Source organism: Brienomyrus brachyistius, chromosome 1 (genome assembly GCF_023856365.1).
Source record: "Brienomyrus brachyistius isolate T26 chromosome 1, BBRACH_0.4, whole genome shotgun sequence".
NCBI classification, from domain to species: Eukaryota; Metazoa; Chordata; class Actinopteri; order Osteoglossiformes; family Mormyridae; genus Brienomyrus; species Brienomyrus brachyistius.
The window spans coordinates 45401715-45420057 of NC_064533.1; the positions used below are offsets into that span (position 1 = coordinate 45401715).

Sequence of the window (18343 nt, forward strand, 5' to 3'; positions counted from 1 at the left end):
AGCCACATGTTCATTCTCAATTTGGGGGCCAATTAATGTCAATTTTTATCCAACACCCAAACCATACCACAAATATTCACTGCTAGTCTTACTACAGACTGCAATTGTTTTGCATATTTACAAATCAAACTTGCACTATCAATTTGAAAATATTTGCTACATTAAATACATTAATTTGCAGCAATAAATATCCATGATAGTACATGTTACAACTAAATGATTTCCTTACTTATATTTGCCATTAGGCTACAGACTACCTAACAAAGGACTTCTGCTAACCCTAGCCTCCTTGAACAGACCACCCAGACATTACAATAAACAAAATTCAACCAACGCACTTTAACAATTCAATACAATTTCACGACATTTATCACCAAACATATTTCACAGCTACTCTTATATACACGATAAATAACATTCTCCAAAAACATTAGCATCCCGTTTTTCCCAGGAGGCGAAAAAAATCTGAATCATTTAAAAGTGCATTTTAAAAGATGACTGTACTGTTTATTTATTAACAAATTCTACAAACAGGACATTAGGTATACATCACGTGATTAATGCGAGTTCATTATTAAAAATCCCACCCCTCCCCCCCAACTTAAGCACAGGGATGCAGGCTCCTGTTCTGTGAAAATGCATGTTACAGCAAAGGTGAGCCTCTGCTATTTACACAATGTCATTTCAGCTCGGCCACTTAGGATACCTAATGGTGGTCAAATAAGTCAATTCTACTTCAATTAGACTATTAAACAAATCTCAGTAGCACAAGCAAGTAAAATGATTGAAATTTTTGGCCAGTACTAATTCAAAGGATTCATAAGATGATTGCATTGTACTGATATTCAAGATATACTTGGGAAGAACAAACGTGTGCAAACAAATTACCTCAGTGAAAGCATTCTTATCTATTAATCTATTGAGGTTCCTGAGAGGAGCTGGAGTGTGAGGGAACGTTGAACACAAGCTCCTGTGATGGCAGCCATAGACATCAATGTAACAGGTGTTGACTGCTCACTGTCCATTATAAGACTCAACTGTCAATGGGTGAAAGGTCCAACCGGCCACTTTTGGAAATTTGAGGTTTTACGGTCAATCAAAATTAGTTCCTTCCAGCCCACTGGCTCACACAGCGAAGGCCGAGACCAAAAATCAAGTTCCTCCAAGCTGATAACATCAATGGAAGGATTGAAGATGCACTGTATGGGGTAATCAGGGCATTGATAATCACAGTGGAAATGAAAAATTCCTTCAAATGATCTTCTAAATTAATCGAGGCAAACATTTACAGCCATAACTACTTTATTTTTATTTATAACAATAAGACTAGTACTCATTTCAGATGACTTCATGAAACACATTAATACATGTCACCCATTTTGGAAAAGTAATTTCATCAAAACAGCCTCCTCAAATGATAGCTCTCCACAGGAGCTTGCCTGTTTCCTTAGGTACGCCAGACATGCACGATAAACAGGAAATGAAAATCGAGTCTCCTTCAACTTACTGCACTGGAGTCCACATCGCTATGTACCGCAACAGTTTTGATGCCCATCTTTTTGCAGGTTTTCATTACCTGTGGATGCAAAACAGTTTGTTAACTTGACGGAAGCCATCATCTTTAAAAAGCTTTTACACTGAATTAAAATGAGGAATGGAGACACTTACCCTGCAAGCAATTTCACCCCTGTTTGCAATAAGAATCTTGTCAAAAGTCTGCCAGGGCAAACAAACATTTGTCAGTACTGTCAAACAACTGTCTAAAAAGTCTCCAGCAATATTACTGCAAAGTTATAAAAGTTTCAATAAATAGTTGTTGTAAGTCTTATTGGCAAATCATGAAAGGATTCATATCACGAAAAGACAAACAGTTTCTGATATCCAAAACAATTTGACATTCCTCCCCGATAAAAATAAAACTTTTCCAAGGCGAAATCACAAATGAGACTTACAAGTTTGAAAAGTGCATGCAAACAATCATTTAATATCATTTTAAAACTATTCATTTTTAATGTTTTTTTTTTTTAATGTTTACATCAAATTCATTGGCCATTTGATGCATTTGATTGAAGCTAGTTGTTGTTAAGTGCGGTTTTATTCTGCCACAAACAACACAACACCCTATTCAGAAGATTCAATGACCACCTATGTCACTGCCAGTTTCTTTCAGGGAAACAGAAATGTGTACATAAAAATAAATACATCACATGTATTGTCAGCCCTGTATAACAGGTTAATAATATTTTAAGAGTGGGGACTGCAGTCATAAGCCATAAGTCATCAGTTAAGCCATTACCATTTGTGTGTTTCTGTACCACCTTTCATGGGTTAGAAACTAAGAAACATCTCTCCAGAGGTGGAAGTTTCAGGTCCAGATAGTAAAAAAAAATCCAGACCAGGATTTTGGTTCAACCAACCAGTTGAGTACTCTGTCAGTGTGACTCTTTATACTGAACTGGTTGGTTGAAACAAAATCCTGGTTAGGAATTTCACTTTCTGGACCTGACATGTCCACCTCTGCATCTCTCACATCTTTTGCTAACCCTGGACATTCAGTTTGTAATAAGAAAACAACAGTAGGCTTTTGGCAAACAAAAATAAAGATTTACAGTAACTAACATGAGCATTCAACTGTTTATATAACCATTTACCTGCTGTGGCCATTTCGTTTGTACGTTGTTCAATGAGTAAGTGCACTCAGAAATTAGGATGTCCTATTTGTGGTGATAACAAGGATGCACCCACCCTTGTCTCTGATGTTTACTCGATAATGACCCAACCAGCAGCCATGATGCTCTCGTATCCCACACCAAACAAACGTGACTTCCAGTATGTAACCGAAAAGCAAAAAAGCTATATGCAACATTTAAGCATCTGTCCTACTGTAAAACAGTGTTTAACTGTCGATAGTTAACTGTTTGGCAGGCCCTGATGAATAATAGTTAAATATGCAACATACCTTTTCACTGGAGTCATAAACCGTGGAGTACTGTGAAACTGTAGTGTTGACATGACACCTTGACTTGAAGGAGACACGCTATCAAACAGCAAAGATAAGAACAAGTTTTGTCATGGATACCGAAATCCTTTACACTGAACCACACATACAATTTTTATGGCTATCCAGTTTAATCCAATTACCTAGAAGCAGTTACATGGTTACTACAGAAACTTATAGTAATCAGTCAAATATTAATTGTTTTGTTTTTAATATTCTAATATTGACATTACTATGGATGATAGAAAACATCATTTTTATAAGTAGCTGGGCTGTCTACTCCAGGACAGAATGATAAAACTAAGTGCGATTATAGAGCTTACCCACTCCATGGCTTTTACCTGGAAATAATGCCTTACAAATTATAACGCTGCATCGTATTTAACGACTGTGATGTCATTATACCAACCTTAAAACGATTAAAGAGCTTTTTGTTTTTTAAACAGCAGGTAAATGGACAGCCAGCTAGTTATCCATTTAGGTGAAGTAGCTAAGCTCTTGTTTCGTGGCAACCTTTTGACATTGACAAAAGGTAACTGGTCTCATATACAGGATCGTGCACCGATTAAAAATTTTTACAAACGAGTGTAAAACGGCACTCGAATTATCAGTGTTTATGATGGCATGGACTCCAAAGCAAAGGTTACAAAAACTTAATGATATACATCCGAGCTGTTGTCTCTTATAGAAGGTTTGTAATACAATTGGGAGCTGCAGCGACAGAACAGCACTTTATAGCTAATGTCCAGTTCCACGGAGGGGAGACAAAAGGCAGTGAATATTGTACAAATTTCATCAGCTGCTTACCTGCAACCCAAATAAAACTCTTTGCAGAGCTCGACTGACTGTGAACGACGCCATGGCTGCTAGGCTGCGCGCAGGAAGGAGATGACCTTTCAACTCGGGGGTGTGATCTGAATCAGCCAATCACAGACCAGCCTTTCGTGCGTCATTGACCTGGCTGCAAAGACTTTTAAAGAAACATTTAGCCCTGGTGAAACGTCGGTCATGGGATGCCGAAAGTGTCAGTACAGAAGTAATTCATTGCATTTTTTCCAGGTTTAATTTAATGACGAAAAACCAGCATTTGCTAAAGAAAAATGATAAAATGTCTGAATATAAGCAATCAAAGAGAAGCACATTCCACTCAAGCACTATAAGTGATAATATACCCTCAACTAAGCCTTTACTTTTCAGTACTTTTTTGCTGTTATGTGATTCCCATTGCTTGACTTAATGTCTTGGTGAGAGCTGAAAAAGCCTACTGAAAATTTGGAACAAATGTTATGTATTTGTATAGCTATTCTTTCATAGTATTGAACATCTACATATGCAACACTTACGTTATGTTCTGATGCTATTACGTTATGTATACTTATGCTATATCAAAACTGCTGCATTTAAATCTAACTCAAAGGCCTTTGATTATCAGTTTTCAGATTTTGGTGACATGATGTCTGTTTGCCTCTGTTGACAATACATTTCACCAAATGCCACCTTCTATAACTACAGGCAAATCCTGTAGCTCTAAGTCATGTAAGAAGAAAAGAAAAAACTGAAAATAAATGAAAGGACTATTTGCTGACCTTTTTCATGGCTACAGGTCCATATACATACATACATACATATACATGCATACAAACATATAAACTCTGCTTCAGATAAAATAATTATATGTATTATGTAGTAAACAAAAGATTGTGAATAATTTTTTAAACCATACTTCAGCTTCCACCCATTAAACTTCTTGAATTGTAAAACGATAATTCAAAATTAATACGTGCAGCATTTTGTACAATTTCAGTTTTTTTGGCAACTAGCAAAAGATTTTACTTTCAACTCAAATAAAAAATTCAGAGATATAAGGCATTCATTTTGAGCCTGATAATTGTGTGCGTGTAGGGGGGGGGTATATATTACATTGTGGGTATGTGATAAAAACCCGTCATTTTGCCCTTGTGGGGACCATTTTTTCGGTCCCACATGGAGAAATTCAATTTTCCTAAAAATCCCTGACTACAATCAAAGAACTAAAAATTACAAAGTCGTGTGTTTTGTTGAGTTACTTATGGTTAAGGTCAGGACTGGGTTGGGGTTAAGGTCGTTATAGTTTGGATTAGATTTTCGCCCATAGGAATGAATGGAATGTCCCCAGAAAGATTTGAATACAAACGTGTGTGTGTGTTTATTCCCTATACACACATATATACATATGTGGATCTTAAATTATTAGATCAATATATATATTTGCTGAACTTGTGATGGAGATGTGCTCTACTAACATATTATTCGAATCAATGTCTTTATTTTAAATTGCCTGGGCAAACTGGCCATACTGTTAGTTTTAGAGTATGATGCTTTTCCTATAACGTGAGTCAACAGAAAGGTTATACGGCTTTACCCCCTCTGGGAAAGGCATTTCTCTGTTTAAGAAATCGTGTTCATTACAGCAAGAAAGGACCGGGAAACAACTGTTGGGGGTTTATGTGTCTCTGAGTTTGTGGCTCCATCTCTTAACTGTTTCTTCTCCATCCCCATGGGCTTCCTCTGCATGGGAAATCAGATAAAGTCCCTGATCTACAAAGTCTTTACCTTGGGATTTACAATCCAGATGGTTACTGCTGTCACTGATTTGCTGCTGTATTGAAATATTACCCATAACTCACCACTTGTATACAGGTGACATCTAGTATTCTGCACCACAGCATCCAAGCCTCCTGAGATATTATTCTGACTCCAGAGAGATGCAGAGTCTTGCTTGATGGTCTTTAGGTTTTTTTGCTAATCTCCGGATCAGTGTACGAGTGCGTGATTAATTATGGTTAATTAACATTCAATTTGTATTTGAATAGCAGAACCCGAATAAAATGTGAATAGCTGCATTGGTAGTATCTTCCATTTCATTGGTCTTTGCATGAAGCTGAACTGCAGCAGGAGCTCACAATCAAGCACTGACTATCATCGTCATCACTGCCACAATCATAATCATTTTATAATATAAAGAATCACAAACACCGCATCTCCAATTTTCAGGGGGAAAAAGCAGGATATGTTTATTTAACAGAATTACTCATGTTTATGCAGAGTATTCATCTGATGTAATGCAATGTAATGCAATGTAATGCGGTACAGTCAGATCCATCCAAAATGCTTAGCTTTGTATCATATTTACATTCCTGTTCCTTATTATTCTTTGGAATTGCAGCAGAATAGCTAAAAATGAGTGTTACCTAGTTCCTGCCTACGAATATGCTCTGCTCTTTATGTTACATTTTTTTCGAAATTTGGAGCTGTGGCACCTTTCCCTTAAACAACCACCCCTGAGGATCAACAAAGTGTCTACCCACGCATCCCTACCCAGACCCTGCATCCGCGACCGCTGGCCATCTGCCTTCCCCCTGCCACAAACCCAGGAATACAGCCATGTTGTTTTTCTATCTGTCCCATTATTTGTGGAATAAACAACAGTCAAAAAAAAGCAAAAGGAGGGTATTCTCTACACTGAATATCACCTGGAATGCCATGAATATTCTTCCTTTTTTGATTTCTCTATTGATATGATCCAAGTGTTTGGGAGATAGTAAAAATCTAAAACTATCAAAACGTATGAGATATATAGATACATAATGACTGAATCTGTCAACTACATTAAAACGAAACGTCATGAAAACATAACGGTTTGCTTTTCACAGATGATTATTGTTCAATGAAAATGAAGTTATCAGCGAAGCACCATCACTTATCCTGCAGTGTTGCTCATCACTGAAGTATTTACCATGTGTTAAAGCTGCATTTTTTTAGATCATTTTATTAAATTCATTTAAACATTGCATATGCGAATATGATGAATAGATTATAACAGACACGAGTACATGAACTTTCGGACACAGTGTTTTCACAGATGAGTATCAACTGAAGTCAAATTGCTCTTGTAATGTGAAAAAGCATATGGAATACATCTGATATCGTTAGGAAAAACTCAATAAAGGTTTCGTTTTTTGGCTTATTTAAAAATGGTACTTGGAAACTCCATGAGTTTTCGTGACAAAAAGCTTGAAAATATTTCTTGACTGCATATGTATCATCTGGATTTTCAAAACATAAATTTGAACTTGTGTTACTATAGTATCGATGCGTGCGTTAACTACCTTGACCCCTGAGTGGAATGCAATGCATCTAAAGATGATTCAAAAGGTGGTCACGTTGCAGTTTATGTCTGTGTCATTTTTTTTATTATTCCTTATGCCGTATTAAATGCATTTTATTTTGGCAACACATTTAAACTAAATGATCAATTCAACGAACTCACAAATTCTAAATTATTTACTTGAAAAAGAATTGCAGAAGTGTTTTCTACAGTGTAATTCTGCGAATCTCCTTGTATCACAAAGTAAACGAACATATAAATGTGTTTAATATATTTTACTTCAGTGAAAATCAGTGATGATGTTATAAAACTGAAAATTCGCTCAGGATATCAGTTTTGTTCTAAACAGCCAAGGCTATGTATTAATTAATTTTTCTGTCGCACTAATAGTGGTTGTTAATTGTAATTTTCAGGATGATATTTATGTTTTTATATAGATAAAAGTAACTTTTCAAACAAGTACCTAAATTATCATTAAATTGTGACATTCTAATTTCCTGTCTCGTTCAATAGGACAAGTTAACAGACGCCTCAAGGTCACCAAGCCCAAATTGTGGATTCTTTGACCAGAAAGGACTTAAACTGGACATGCATGCACACGTGTCGTTTGCTAGGAGTTTCTATTACGCAAACTGGGCGAATAAGGCGTATTGCTCGTCTAAGGAAACACAAGCAAATAAAATGAGAAGTAGATGTGTAAAACCTGAGTATTTAAAATGTGGGCTTATGACTGCTTTTTCATACAGGCTACGTAGCCCATGCAGTAAATCCAGAAACCGAAATGGGAGTTATTAATTGTCTCTATTTAACTTTAAAATGGCTATATAAACAAATTTAAATCCTCATAATATAACTGCATCAAAGTTTTTTTGTATTTTATAATACCGATAAACACTTAGCCTAGATTTCTGTAGGTTCAGTTGTTCTTTAATGTGTATGTAATGAAAAAACTTGTCTTCCGTAAGGTGGCTATGGATCAGACTTCGCGTTTACTGACAAGGGATGTAATTTCGTTTTCCCTGGTTTGTAAGGTATGTTCGTAGCCTGTTCAACAAGCGCGATTTCCAAAAAATTCAACAATCAAAAGGTCTGTGGAACAACGTATATTCTTTCAAAATATGGGTACCTGTTTAAATAGCTACAAGTTCAAGTGAGGACATTTCAGACAAGCACGCGCTTTGATTATTTCTGGATTAGTTCCTTAAGAGAGGAAAATAAGCAGCCTTAAATGAATATACACGGATATGTTTAATCTGTTTTTATAGTCACTTGGCAGCATTATGAAAATATCCTAATAATAATGATTTATATATTTTCATATATAAAATATATTATATATACAAACTAGAGAACAACACGTTTCCCCTATTTTATGATAAAAATGTGTTTCGGCTGTTTTTAACTATATACTAACGGAATTTGCACACGACTCAACTGAAATTAAACACTTTTGCATGAAAATTCATCTCGCTGCAACTGAGTTTTCAATTTTCTCAAACGTGACTACTTGTACCTACGGAGCTTAGTGAAATAAACAAAACTCAATCATCTGCTTCCTTGAAACAATTAATATACATACTCTATATAGTATCATTTCTGTATCTACAGATTATATGTATGTTAATTTAAAAAATAAGCGCAGATTTCAGACGTTGTGCTGTTTAAATAATGAATTGTGAATGATTATGCTAGTGTTGTCATATGAAAATATTTACACCACCTTACAGGATTGTTAATTGAAAAATGCATCGAATTTAATGACAATTAAAACCCTAAACAGTATTTCATGTTTTTTTCTTGGACAAAAAAGTATCTATAATATAAATATTACAAACGTTACTTTGTTTGAATCATTAGTTTCTTTTAATGTTCTGTACCTCCTTCTTCAATCTGAGTGCCGGAACTTCAGGAAATGCTGTAAAATTGAATTTCATTCAATCTTTATGTCCAGTCCCCAGCTAATATTCCATGCCAGTAAAATTTACTCTGATTATGGGAATATTCATAGATAAAGTGATAATAGGTCATCTTTATAGGTGTCGCTTTTAAAGCCACGTTCACGATCGAAAGAACAGACAGTGCCCGCTGATCTAGCAGAGGAGTCTGCGTGCCCGGTATAAGCTTCGCGTATGCGGTGCGAATGGTACGTAGACACTTGACACATGAAATTCAATGAACTTCCACAAGCCGCGACATCAAAAAGTTATGCATCTTTCAGCCAGAACAAATAAAACTCCTTTTACTGCGGCATTTTCGTAATTGTAAGTGATTTTGCTTCCCCAGAAAATGGTGAAAAATAGCCGTTGAAAAACAATTAACAGGAATTTCTTGTTTCTCGAAAAAAAGAATACTGCGATCAGATAAATACAAAGCATGATTTCATTTTTACGTCTGATAGTAACGCTCCATCGTAAATGATTATCAAAATTAAAAAAAACTCTTGATCTTAAAATCGTTTTAATTTGACACTGAATAAAACACACGAGCAGGCGGATTATTCCAATTTGTTTTATTTTCATACATCATGTTTCATCACAAATGCGAGATTTTCTGCTCCAAGCTCCTCTTTCAGTTGTAGTTAAAAGAGTAATCTTTCTTTGCGACAACACAAGCATCCACCGAAAAACACAGGATGGATGAGACCGACATCCCCGGCAAATCACTATATGCCGGGTTAGGTCACTATATATCCACGGTTTCGGGCCCTCCGCGTTTTTCCCATTGCCTCTACTGAAACTATTCGGTGAGTTCATGATCACATAAGCAAAATATGATACGGTACTATGTAAACTCGCCACACCAGGAAAAAATATTTCTTCTGAAACCTACTACGGAATGTGCTACTTACGAAGTGTCTTACGAATATCGAATATTTTGCGTTCTTTATACTGTATTTTGTATAGACGGGAAAACAAAATTGAAAACGATCGTCTACAAACAAACAAACAGATAGATAAACGTTCCATATAAAAGTATCTATCTATCTATCCATCTATCTATCTATCGGTCTGAACATCTGTCTGTTGGCATAAATAATATAACATAATAATACTTTACAAACGGATTCGGTTCAAAAGCTAGAATTTGGCTGTTAGTGCCCATCTCTTGACATACACGGATGCTGGTCAATCATCTACACTACCTCCGAATGGCTTCCGCCTCTTTTGATTTATAGATCCACAGAGCTATATATGTGAACAACAGCAATGAAATGGGGGGGATAAAAAACGGCGTTATACACATTTTATGAAAGTAGAATTTCAGATGACAATGCGCTCCTGTTTGCTATGGATTATCCTGTTGACTTCGTTTGCTGTGACAGAGAACCGATTGAGTGTATGTGATATACCGGAAAACCCCAACGTATGCTACGTTTCGGGCGGATTATTATTAGACCTATAAAACTGACATAAACCGGCCTCGTATACATTCACGTCTTAATGTGCCAGGCTAAGTAATAGGTACCAAAGGCTTTCCCTCAGAGCTGTGTCAAGTTCAAGTTCATGGCTGCTCGACCTCAAGCTTTATTTTCTCTAAACCTGGGGGAGGGGCGAGGTATAAAGGTGCACTAATCCTTCATATACACTTCTGTTTCACAAGATTTACTTCGATGCTTGCAGCTGAGGAGCCAGTTTTTCTGTGCATTGTTTTTTTTTAACCCTCGGGTAAGTTTGATATATTGGGAACGTGAATATCAGTAAATAACATATACGTTCCCCGCTCGAGGCAGACTAAATTGAGAAAGATGCTGAGAAAATTGAAATCACCACAAAAAAAAATGCATTTTAATTCGTTAATTTTCGACCAACGCAAGGAAAGTGACAAAAGCAAAGATTATTAGTATGTTTTTAAAATGAATTAAAACGTACAGCGCAAAACTTCATTTTGGGATTTTTTAATAAGTAATTTAGGCGTAACAGGTCTTAAACAAAACTTTGCAAAAAATCGGTGCGTTTTCCAGTCAGGATTGTATTTTGCTGTAATAGATGAGTGATTCCAATCCGATCCAACAGCTAACGGAATATAAGAGAATCTTTTTCCTAATGGACTTAAAGATATTTCATCTAATTATTGTTACTGATGCTGCTTTTCGTTTTTTAATGCTTTTTATGCCATATTCCAATCCAATCGGTCTGCTCTGCCGCAGTTTTACGGACACAGGTAAATCAATAGTTAAAACTTACAACAACGTGTCCTCCTAAGAAGACACACGTCTTTATGGAGAGTCCTATAACGTATTCAGATTCGGCTTCAGCTGATTAAAATGCTACAGACAAAGGAGAAATATTTTAGTTGCAATCAGAGTGCAATGAACATTGGTAAATAGCAAAATAATAATTATTATTTTAAACTGAACGATTTTTCAACATCTTTAAAGGAAATGGGTCAAAGAGTGTTCACGAACGCATCTAAAGCGTTGTTAAACGTTACACGAAAAACGCCCTAAGTCAAAAAGAAGAGCGCAATTAATTAAACACTTGCAACACATTTTATTATATTTCTGTATGCAGTAAAATTCTTGAAATTTATCACAAGAATGGAGAAAACACTTCTTAAACTTTAAACAAAACACATAAAACAGTTGTCCGCGTTTAGCTCATAATTGTACATACTTATAGTAAAGAAACATTCTTTATAAATATTGTTTTATCTGTAGCAAGTAAATACCATAATTTAATTATAAATGGATAAATATGGCAGCTAATATTTACAAAAGGAAGGGTGTAGTTACAGAAGATTTAACGACACAACGTTTATTTTCCCCCACAATCCTCCAAATAGTATTTCACAATTCAAACTTGCAAAGCACAAAACATCACAAGTTAAACCCAGCAAACGAAATATACATTCACAGGCAAATATTGTGTCTGATGAGTTAAATGTTAACTTTGGCACTGGTTCCAGTTAATAGTTGTATAATTACAATCAAATTGCCTTCAGAGGATCACAATATTTAACATCAGAATACAAAAGATTTTCCCATAGTATGTGCACTCAAAGTCCAATTACAGACATAGCTACCATTGAAGGAACATCTATGACACCAAAGACTGACAAAATCTATAACAACCATGGAAAGAGATTAATTGTTCTCTATTATCATTTACAAAATACTGAATAAATTTCAAACAATTTTTCTTCGTTTAATTATTGTATTCACAATGTAACTTTCCTGGTGTTTTTTTCCTCGCACAATATTACAGCGTCCGTTAGTTATGGGTTCATTTATACAAGCCTTTTTATGTACAGGGTCTTTTTTTTTGTTTTATATTCTGTTAAATGGCTCCGAGTTCGGGGTCTCTCTGCTAAACATACCATTCATTGAAATTGGACGATAGGCTGCTGTGCACATTGCTATTGTGGACCGCTGATGCAGGCGAAAGATTGTTGTTGCTTTGGGTCTCAGCAGAAGGGGAAACCAGGCCAGGGGGAGTGGAGGACTCGTACCCAGAGCTAGCCGCGGGCGACGAATCAGAGGCTGGAGGAGAAGATTCGTGAACCTGGCAATAAAAAACACAATGAATTCATCACTTTATTTTTTCAACTTTGCCGCTGCATGCTGCACCACAAGGCACGTCAAAACACGCAAATAACACAAAAAACACATGTAAACGCGTGTAAAAATCCAAATGAATAACTTTTAAAGGAACTCTTCTTACCTTCATGTGTTTTCTTAAGGAGCTGGGGTGAGTATATGACTTGTCGCACATTTTGCAAAGATACGGTTTATCCGAGGTGTGCACGTGCATGTGCTTCTTCCGGTCACTGCTATTCGCGAAGCGTCTGTCGCAGCCCTCGAACTCACACTGGAATGGTTTCTCTCCTGTAAAAAAAAATTAAGTGGTGCTTTAGAATGAAACTGTGTTTCAAAATAATATTTAAACCATTGACAATGCCCAAGGAATCATATACACTTAATAAATCGATTCGGAAATAAAAGCTACACAAAGACCACAATATAAGCTTAGCACCTAGGAACGGAGCAATTAGCAATTAATGTTTAAAAAACAATACCCATCCGTCCATCTATCTTCCAACTGCTTATACAGCCTTGAATAGAGAAAGAATAGATAGAGCAGAATAATAACCACCGGGCGTTTAAGATTAGGCCTGCGCCTATTTTTATTACATTCTTCAATCAATTGATGAAAATCAAACCATGCAAGCTAAATGTGCTCCATCATTTTATTAACACTTTACTGTAATGTTTCTTAAAAAATAACTAATATTGCAGGGAAATCGAAGGACCACTTAAAATCAATATAATCAATATAATTTCCACGGCGTAGAATATATGTGTAGCAATGGTAATGTACTTTGTGCACTTCTTATATTTTGATAATGCTTGTGCGATTGATGCTTGTGTTGCCTTTTCATACCATCACAAGGCTCGGAAGTCGTCAAATAATAATAAATAAATAATAATCGTATGCAGCCTATTTTTAATTTATCTGAAAAGCCAAGAATAAACTCCATGGCGATCTGCAGAAATATGGCCCGCGATTGTAAATGAAACTGCGAGATAACATATATTTTTCTTGTAGATGTTATCAATGCCACATGCAACCGTACTGAAAAAGCCACGCCATTTGGTGAGCAATAAAAATGCAAATTGCACCTGGACGATGTCAGTCTCCGCGACTTAAATAAATTAGCGGAGTAAACAAGAAAAAATTTGCTAAATCCTTGCAATGGCCTGTCTAGCACCTACTGTCTCTGGAATGTGTGGGAAAACAAAAGACCATTGATTCTTCTATTCTTGCAGGGAAAACATTCAGCACGTTTAAATTAAACTCATTGCCAAGAAAAAGAAAATTGATATATATATATAAAAAAAATCGACTGCAAAGAAACACGCATCACAAAACTACTTCCACTTGTAGATGATGTACAAAACAGTGAATGTATCCCGTGCAAGGAGATGCACAATCAACCTAGTGAAACACGTTTATACCTCCCTCAGCAAATAAAACACTAAATATAACTTGCTGCCGAATATCCTATAAGAGAAGCCACTCATTTAACCTCCCATCGGACGCTTTCATATTGTATTTATATGACTTGCCGTGATATTATAAATAATATATCCTATTATCGCTCGAGCTTATTATCCAGGGTTACAACACAGCCCGAGAGTTGCAACAACAGAGCCAAATAAATTAATAAGTCGAAGTATAATTACCTGTGTGTGTTCGCTTGTGTATCTTCAAGTTTTCTGATCGCGCGAAAACCTTGCCGCAGCCGGGAAATGGACAGGGAAACGGTTTCTCCCCAGTATGAACACGAATATGATTTACCAGTTTGTATTTAGCTTTGAAAGGTTTGCTTTCTCTGGGACATTCTTCCCAGAAACAGACGTGGTTGCTCTGCTCCGGTCCCCCGACGTGTTCCACTGAGACGTGGGTGACCAACTCGTGCATGGTACTGAAAGTTTTATTGCAACTCTTTTTTGGGTTGCTGAGCTGCTCCGGGTCGATCCACTTGCAGATTAACTCCTGTTTGATGCACTGCTGCCGCATATAGCGAAAGAAGGCGCCGGGATGATGGTGGTGAGCAGCCATATTCATGCCCATATTCATTGAACCATACTGATTGTGGAGTTGGGCTGCGGAGTAGGGGTCGGTCCTGGGGCTGGATACCTGATGATATTGATCGGATCGTCCGAAAACTTCTCCGGGTAGTCCAAGTCGCATTTGTCCATTCAGGACGTTTGGAGAGCCGTGGGAAGCATGTTGATCGTGGATCGAAGGAAACAATATGTGGCCTTGACTATCTGTATGGGAGTGATGGAGAGACCCCGCTGCGGGGCCAAAAATTGTATGTTGGCTGCCAGCCGGAGACGATTCTCCGAAGCCGCGACTGCGAAAGAGAAAGTCCCTCGTAGAGTTAAAAGGCGAACTCGCGTACGACGTGACATGGGCTGCATGTGCGCCCAGAGCCGCAGCGGGATAGCCCGTTGCCTGAGAAGTAAAAGCAGAGCTCTGTCCCGGTGATAGATCGTGGTTCAGCTTAAAAGCACCCATGTGTGCGGAATCGACAAAGCTATTTTGTGCTAAAGTCAAGTCTCTGTCTTGCATTTCGCTTGCTGAGTGGTGCCTGGCAAATGTGCCAACTCCCAAGCCGGGAAACTGGTGACCGGCGTCCAGTAACATTATTTCTCGTTGAGTACGAAATTTATTGAAATCAGCGTCGAATGAACTGTACCTTAAAAATATATATACATAAAAAATACCTAGACTTCTGTGGAGGTACCGCTATCCCAACGCGAAAAACACCTCATCAGAAGAAGTTCAGAGCGATGATCCGCTAGCCGCAGAACACTATCGTTTTTTGTAAATGACTACGTCTATATATTTTTTCTCGCAGTTAACTTGTAACTCAAAATCCCCATGAAAAATGTTGAAATTCCTTTCGCTTTTTCCCGAAGAAATGAGTGTGCTTTTACACAAACATGAAGAATGAATAATTGTCTTACTAGATCGTCCGTAAACAGAACGCAGTTCCTTGGCGCATCTTGAATTGTTGTTCCGACTGGTGTGTTTATTTCTTTCTTTCGATTGTCTGTGTTTATCTCGGAGGGTCTCTCTTTCTCAGTGGACTGGCAGTTCCTCCTCTAACACCCCCTTTAACTGAGGCCCGGTCATTCACATGCCGCAGTCTTATTGGCTACTGTGCCTCATCAATCCTAGGTACCCCTCCAATAGTAGGTACCCCCCTCGCTACTAATGGCTGCTCGCCATTTTCCACTAATAATTACCGCCTACTTTTTTCGGAGAAGCTTCTCAGGGAAAGAAGGAGAGAGAGAGAAAAATATATACATTCGGTTATGATTACGGAAAGCCCCTGTTATGCAAAAAAATATTGGCAGACCGCTAATAATTGGCAGACCGATAATAATAAAGCTCTCGTCGCGTGCACATTTACACGGCTATTGTATTACGTGGCAAAAGAACATTTGATTATATTCAGATAATACTTTTTAGTCATTAAATAATTAAGACACAATTCTAATAACCGGTTCCCGATTGGCGCTCAACACAAATAAAAGTTGTTAAACAAATCAAACATGCTGACCTACACCGAATCACTATTATAATTTAATGTATTGATGTCAATATGCGAAAAATGTAATATAATAATAACAACAACAATAATAATAATGGTTGCATTGTTCATAATATGCATAAAAAGTAACAAGCATATTTTGAAATTCTGGATAACCTACTCCCATCTTCTAAAAAGTTCATAACGAGAGTTATTTTGACATTAATGAGCTGAAACTGAAATTTTAATCGTCCAAGTCAATTTCAAGAAAGCACACCTCCAAAGCCATATGTTATTCTTTGTTTTCATCAGATCTAAATGTAAGAACACTACATACATGTATGTATGCGGATGCATAAACACAAAAGATTGCTAAGTAGCAGATTTGTTATATTAAATTAACTTCATCGTGATTCCTAAAGTCGTCGTTTAAACATATTAAACAAACATAATATACGTTACAAGTCCAATTACTTACCCTTATATATTTGCACATTCCGGAGATTTTTTTTACTCCCTGTTTTTTTTTTTTTTTTGCTTGTTTGTTATTTTTTTGTTTGTTTGTTTGTTTTCTTGTTTTTGAGAATTCAAAAACACAGTTCAGTATTGTTACCCTTGGAGTTGCAATTCTATATGCGTATTTTCTCCTTAGCACTTTCAGGAAATTCATGGGCAACATTGAGAATTTGAACGTTTTAGAATAGATTAGTTGTGAAGAGTACTGGGGGGAAAATACGCAGATGTTTTGCATTAAATTTAATTATGGCCATTTTTACATTTCGAATTTATAAATATGATGTCACTGGTCCGGTGCATCCGATTTTGTGACAAACGTGAATTTTCACTGACGCAGCCCCAGTATTGGGCATCTGCATGTAAATACAAGGCAAGCCAGTTTTCTTTCAAAGCATCAGCCGAGTTTGCACATTCACGCGGGGCAATAGGTGCCCACGAGCTGCGATGGTTTCTTGCCAATGTGTAGGTATGAAAACGTATATCATTATTAACGTCTTTTACTTACATGTCTGATGAATAAATGTTTCGTGAGGTTGTCTTCCATTGTTGACCAAACTTTCTTTTCTGTGTCCAAGCGGTTCAGCTAACTGTTTTTTTGGAGAGAGGAAAGATATAAAAAAAACCTTAGGAATTCTGTCTGTCTCAGCCCAAAAGCCCTGCAGTCTGGACGTTATGTACAATTCCTCCAAGACTCCATTTCTACCCTCTCTGCAGGAATCATAGGAGCTGATCCAAGTTCAAAGTCACGTCTGCCGACGCCTTTAAGAATCGCTTATTTCTGTGGAAAACCGCAAAACCCATTTCCCATGTCACTAAGTAGGCAGGGAAAAAAAAGAAAAAAGAAAGAAAATGAAATCGGTCTGTGACTTATTGCTGCAAATACTGATTTCCTCACAGCGTTGATAAGATAGACGGCAGAAAATGCACGAACTCTTGAAAAATAAACCTTTTCAACAGGTTATGAGGGGCCAAGACGTATACCAAGAAGAAAAGACGTTACACTGGAAGGATTAACACTTACATTTGAATACAGGTTTTCAGGACATAGGTAGATATCCCTTTGTACAGGATGAATATTCGAAACATGGCATTTATTCTACGTATATTCCAAATTCGTTCTGCTCTGACAGTACAGAGAGCACATGTTCCAACCAACTTTTTTTTTTTTCAAATATATTGCCGGAATTAAAAGTTAATTTAGAGAATTTAATGTATAATGCCTGCGAGGTTGTACGACATTACCCGAGTATTTTAAACTCATAAATTTAGAAAGTCTTTCAGCCTCCGGATGTATTACAGGCTACTTATTTGATTTAAACGACCTTGGTACTTCAAGGGCGTATGACCTACGACCCGCCAAAACCCACATATGTTGTCTTAGTTTATTCAGTAAAACAAATGTTTGTGTAAAACCCCAGTTTCAAAAAGCTCCGCCCTCTCTGACCGAAATCTAAACTTAACACTATTTGATTTAATATTGTCAATCTCAAAAATTTCAGAAATTAATATATTAATTGGACGACCACTAATTTTGGCGTTTTCCCGTGTCGTAATTCGTTTAACCGTTTATTTGCCAGTTAATTTATATACCATTATTTGGGCAAAGAGAACAAAAACTATTATGAATCTTTCACATT

The 18343-nt window shown here is 36.8% G+C and overlaps 2 protein-coding genes across 5 annotated transcripts in view; both read right to left on the reverse strand.

Annotated features, from left to right (window-relative positions):
- pcca (propionyl-CoA carboxylase subunit alpha) overlaps positions 1–17351 on the reverse strand; it is a 113303-nt gene extending 95952 nt beyond the window's left edge. For all 3 annotated transcript variants that reach the window (XM_049007108.1, XM_049007118.1, XM_049007128.1), the window contains exons 1-5: positions 17212–17351; positions 3806–3968; positions 2960–3037; positions 1669–1716; positions 1508–1576 (exon numbers count right to left, since the gene is read on the reverse strand). In XM_049007108.1, coding sequence (XP_048863065.1) covers positions 1508–1576; positions 1669–1716; positions 2960–3037; positions 3806–3859 — 249 coding nt within the window. In that variant the 5' untranslated portion in view covers positions 3860–3968; positions 17212–17351. The remainder of the gene's footprint in view (positions 1–1507; positions 1577–1668; positions 1717–2959; positions 3038–3805; positions 3969–17211) is intronic.
- LOC125738301 (zinc finger protein ZIC 2-like) lies at positions 11616–17352 on the reverse strand. 2 transcript variants are annotated; one of them, XM_049007154.1, is made up of 4 exons: positions 17212–17352; positions 14329–15924; positions 12806–12969; positions 11616–12646 (listed from the first exon to the last, which is right to left on the reverse strand). In XM_049007154.1, the coding sequence occupies exons 2-4, from the start codon at positions 15296–15298 to the stop codon at positions 12452–12454; spliced, it is 1329 nt and encodes a 442-aa protein (XP_048863111.1). In that variant the 5' UTR covers positions 15299–15924; positions 17212–17352; the 3' UTR covers positions 11616–12451. The 2 variants fall into 2 exon arrangements, with proteins under 2 accessions (XP_048863111.1, XP_048863107.1); XM_049007150.1 differs by having other exon boundaries at positions 14329–17218.
- Between the last annotated feature and the right edge of the window lie 991 nt (positions 17353–18343).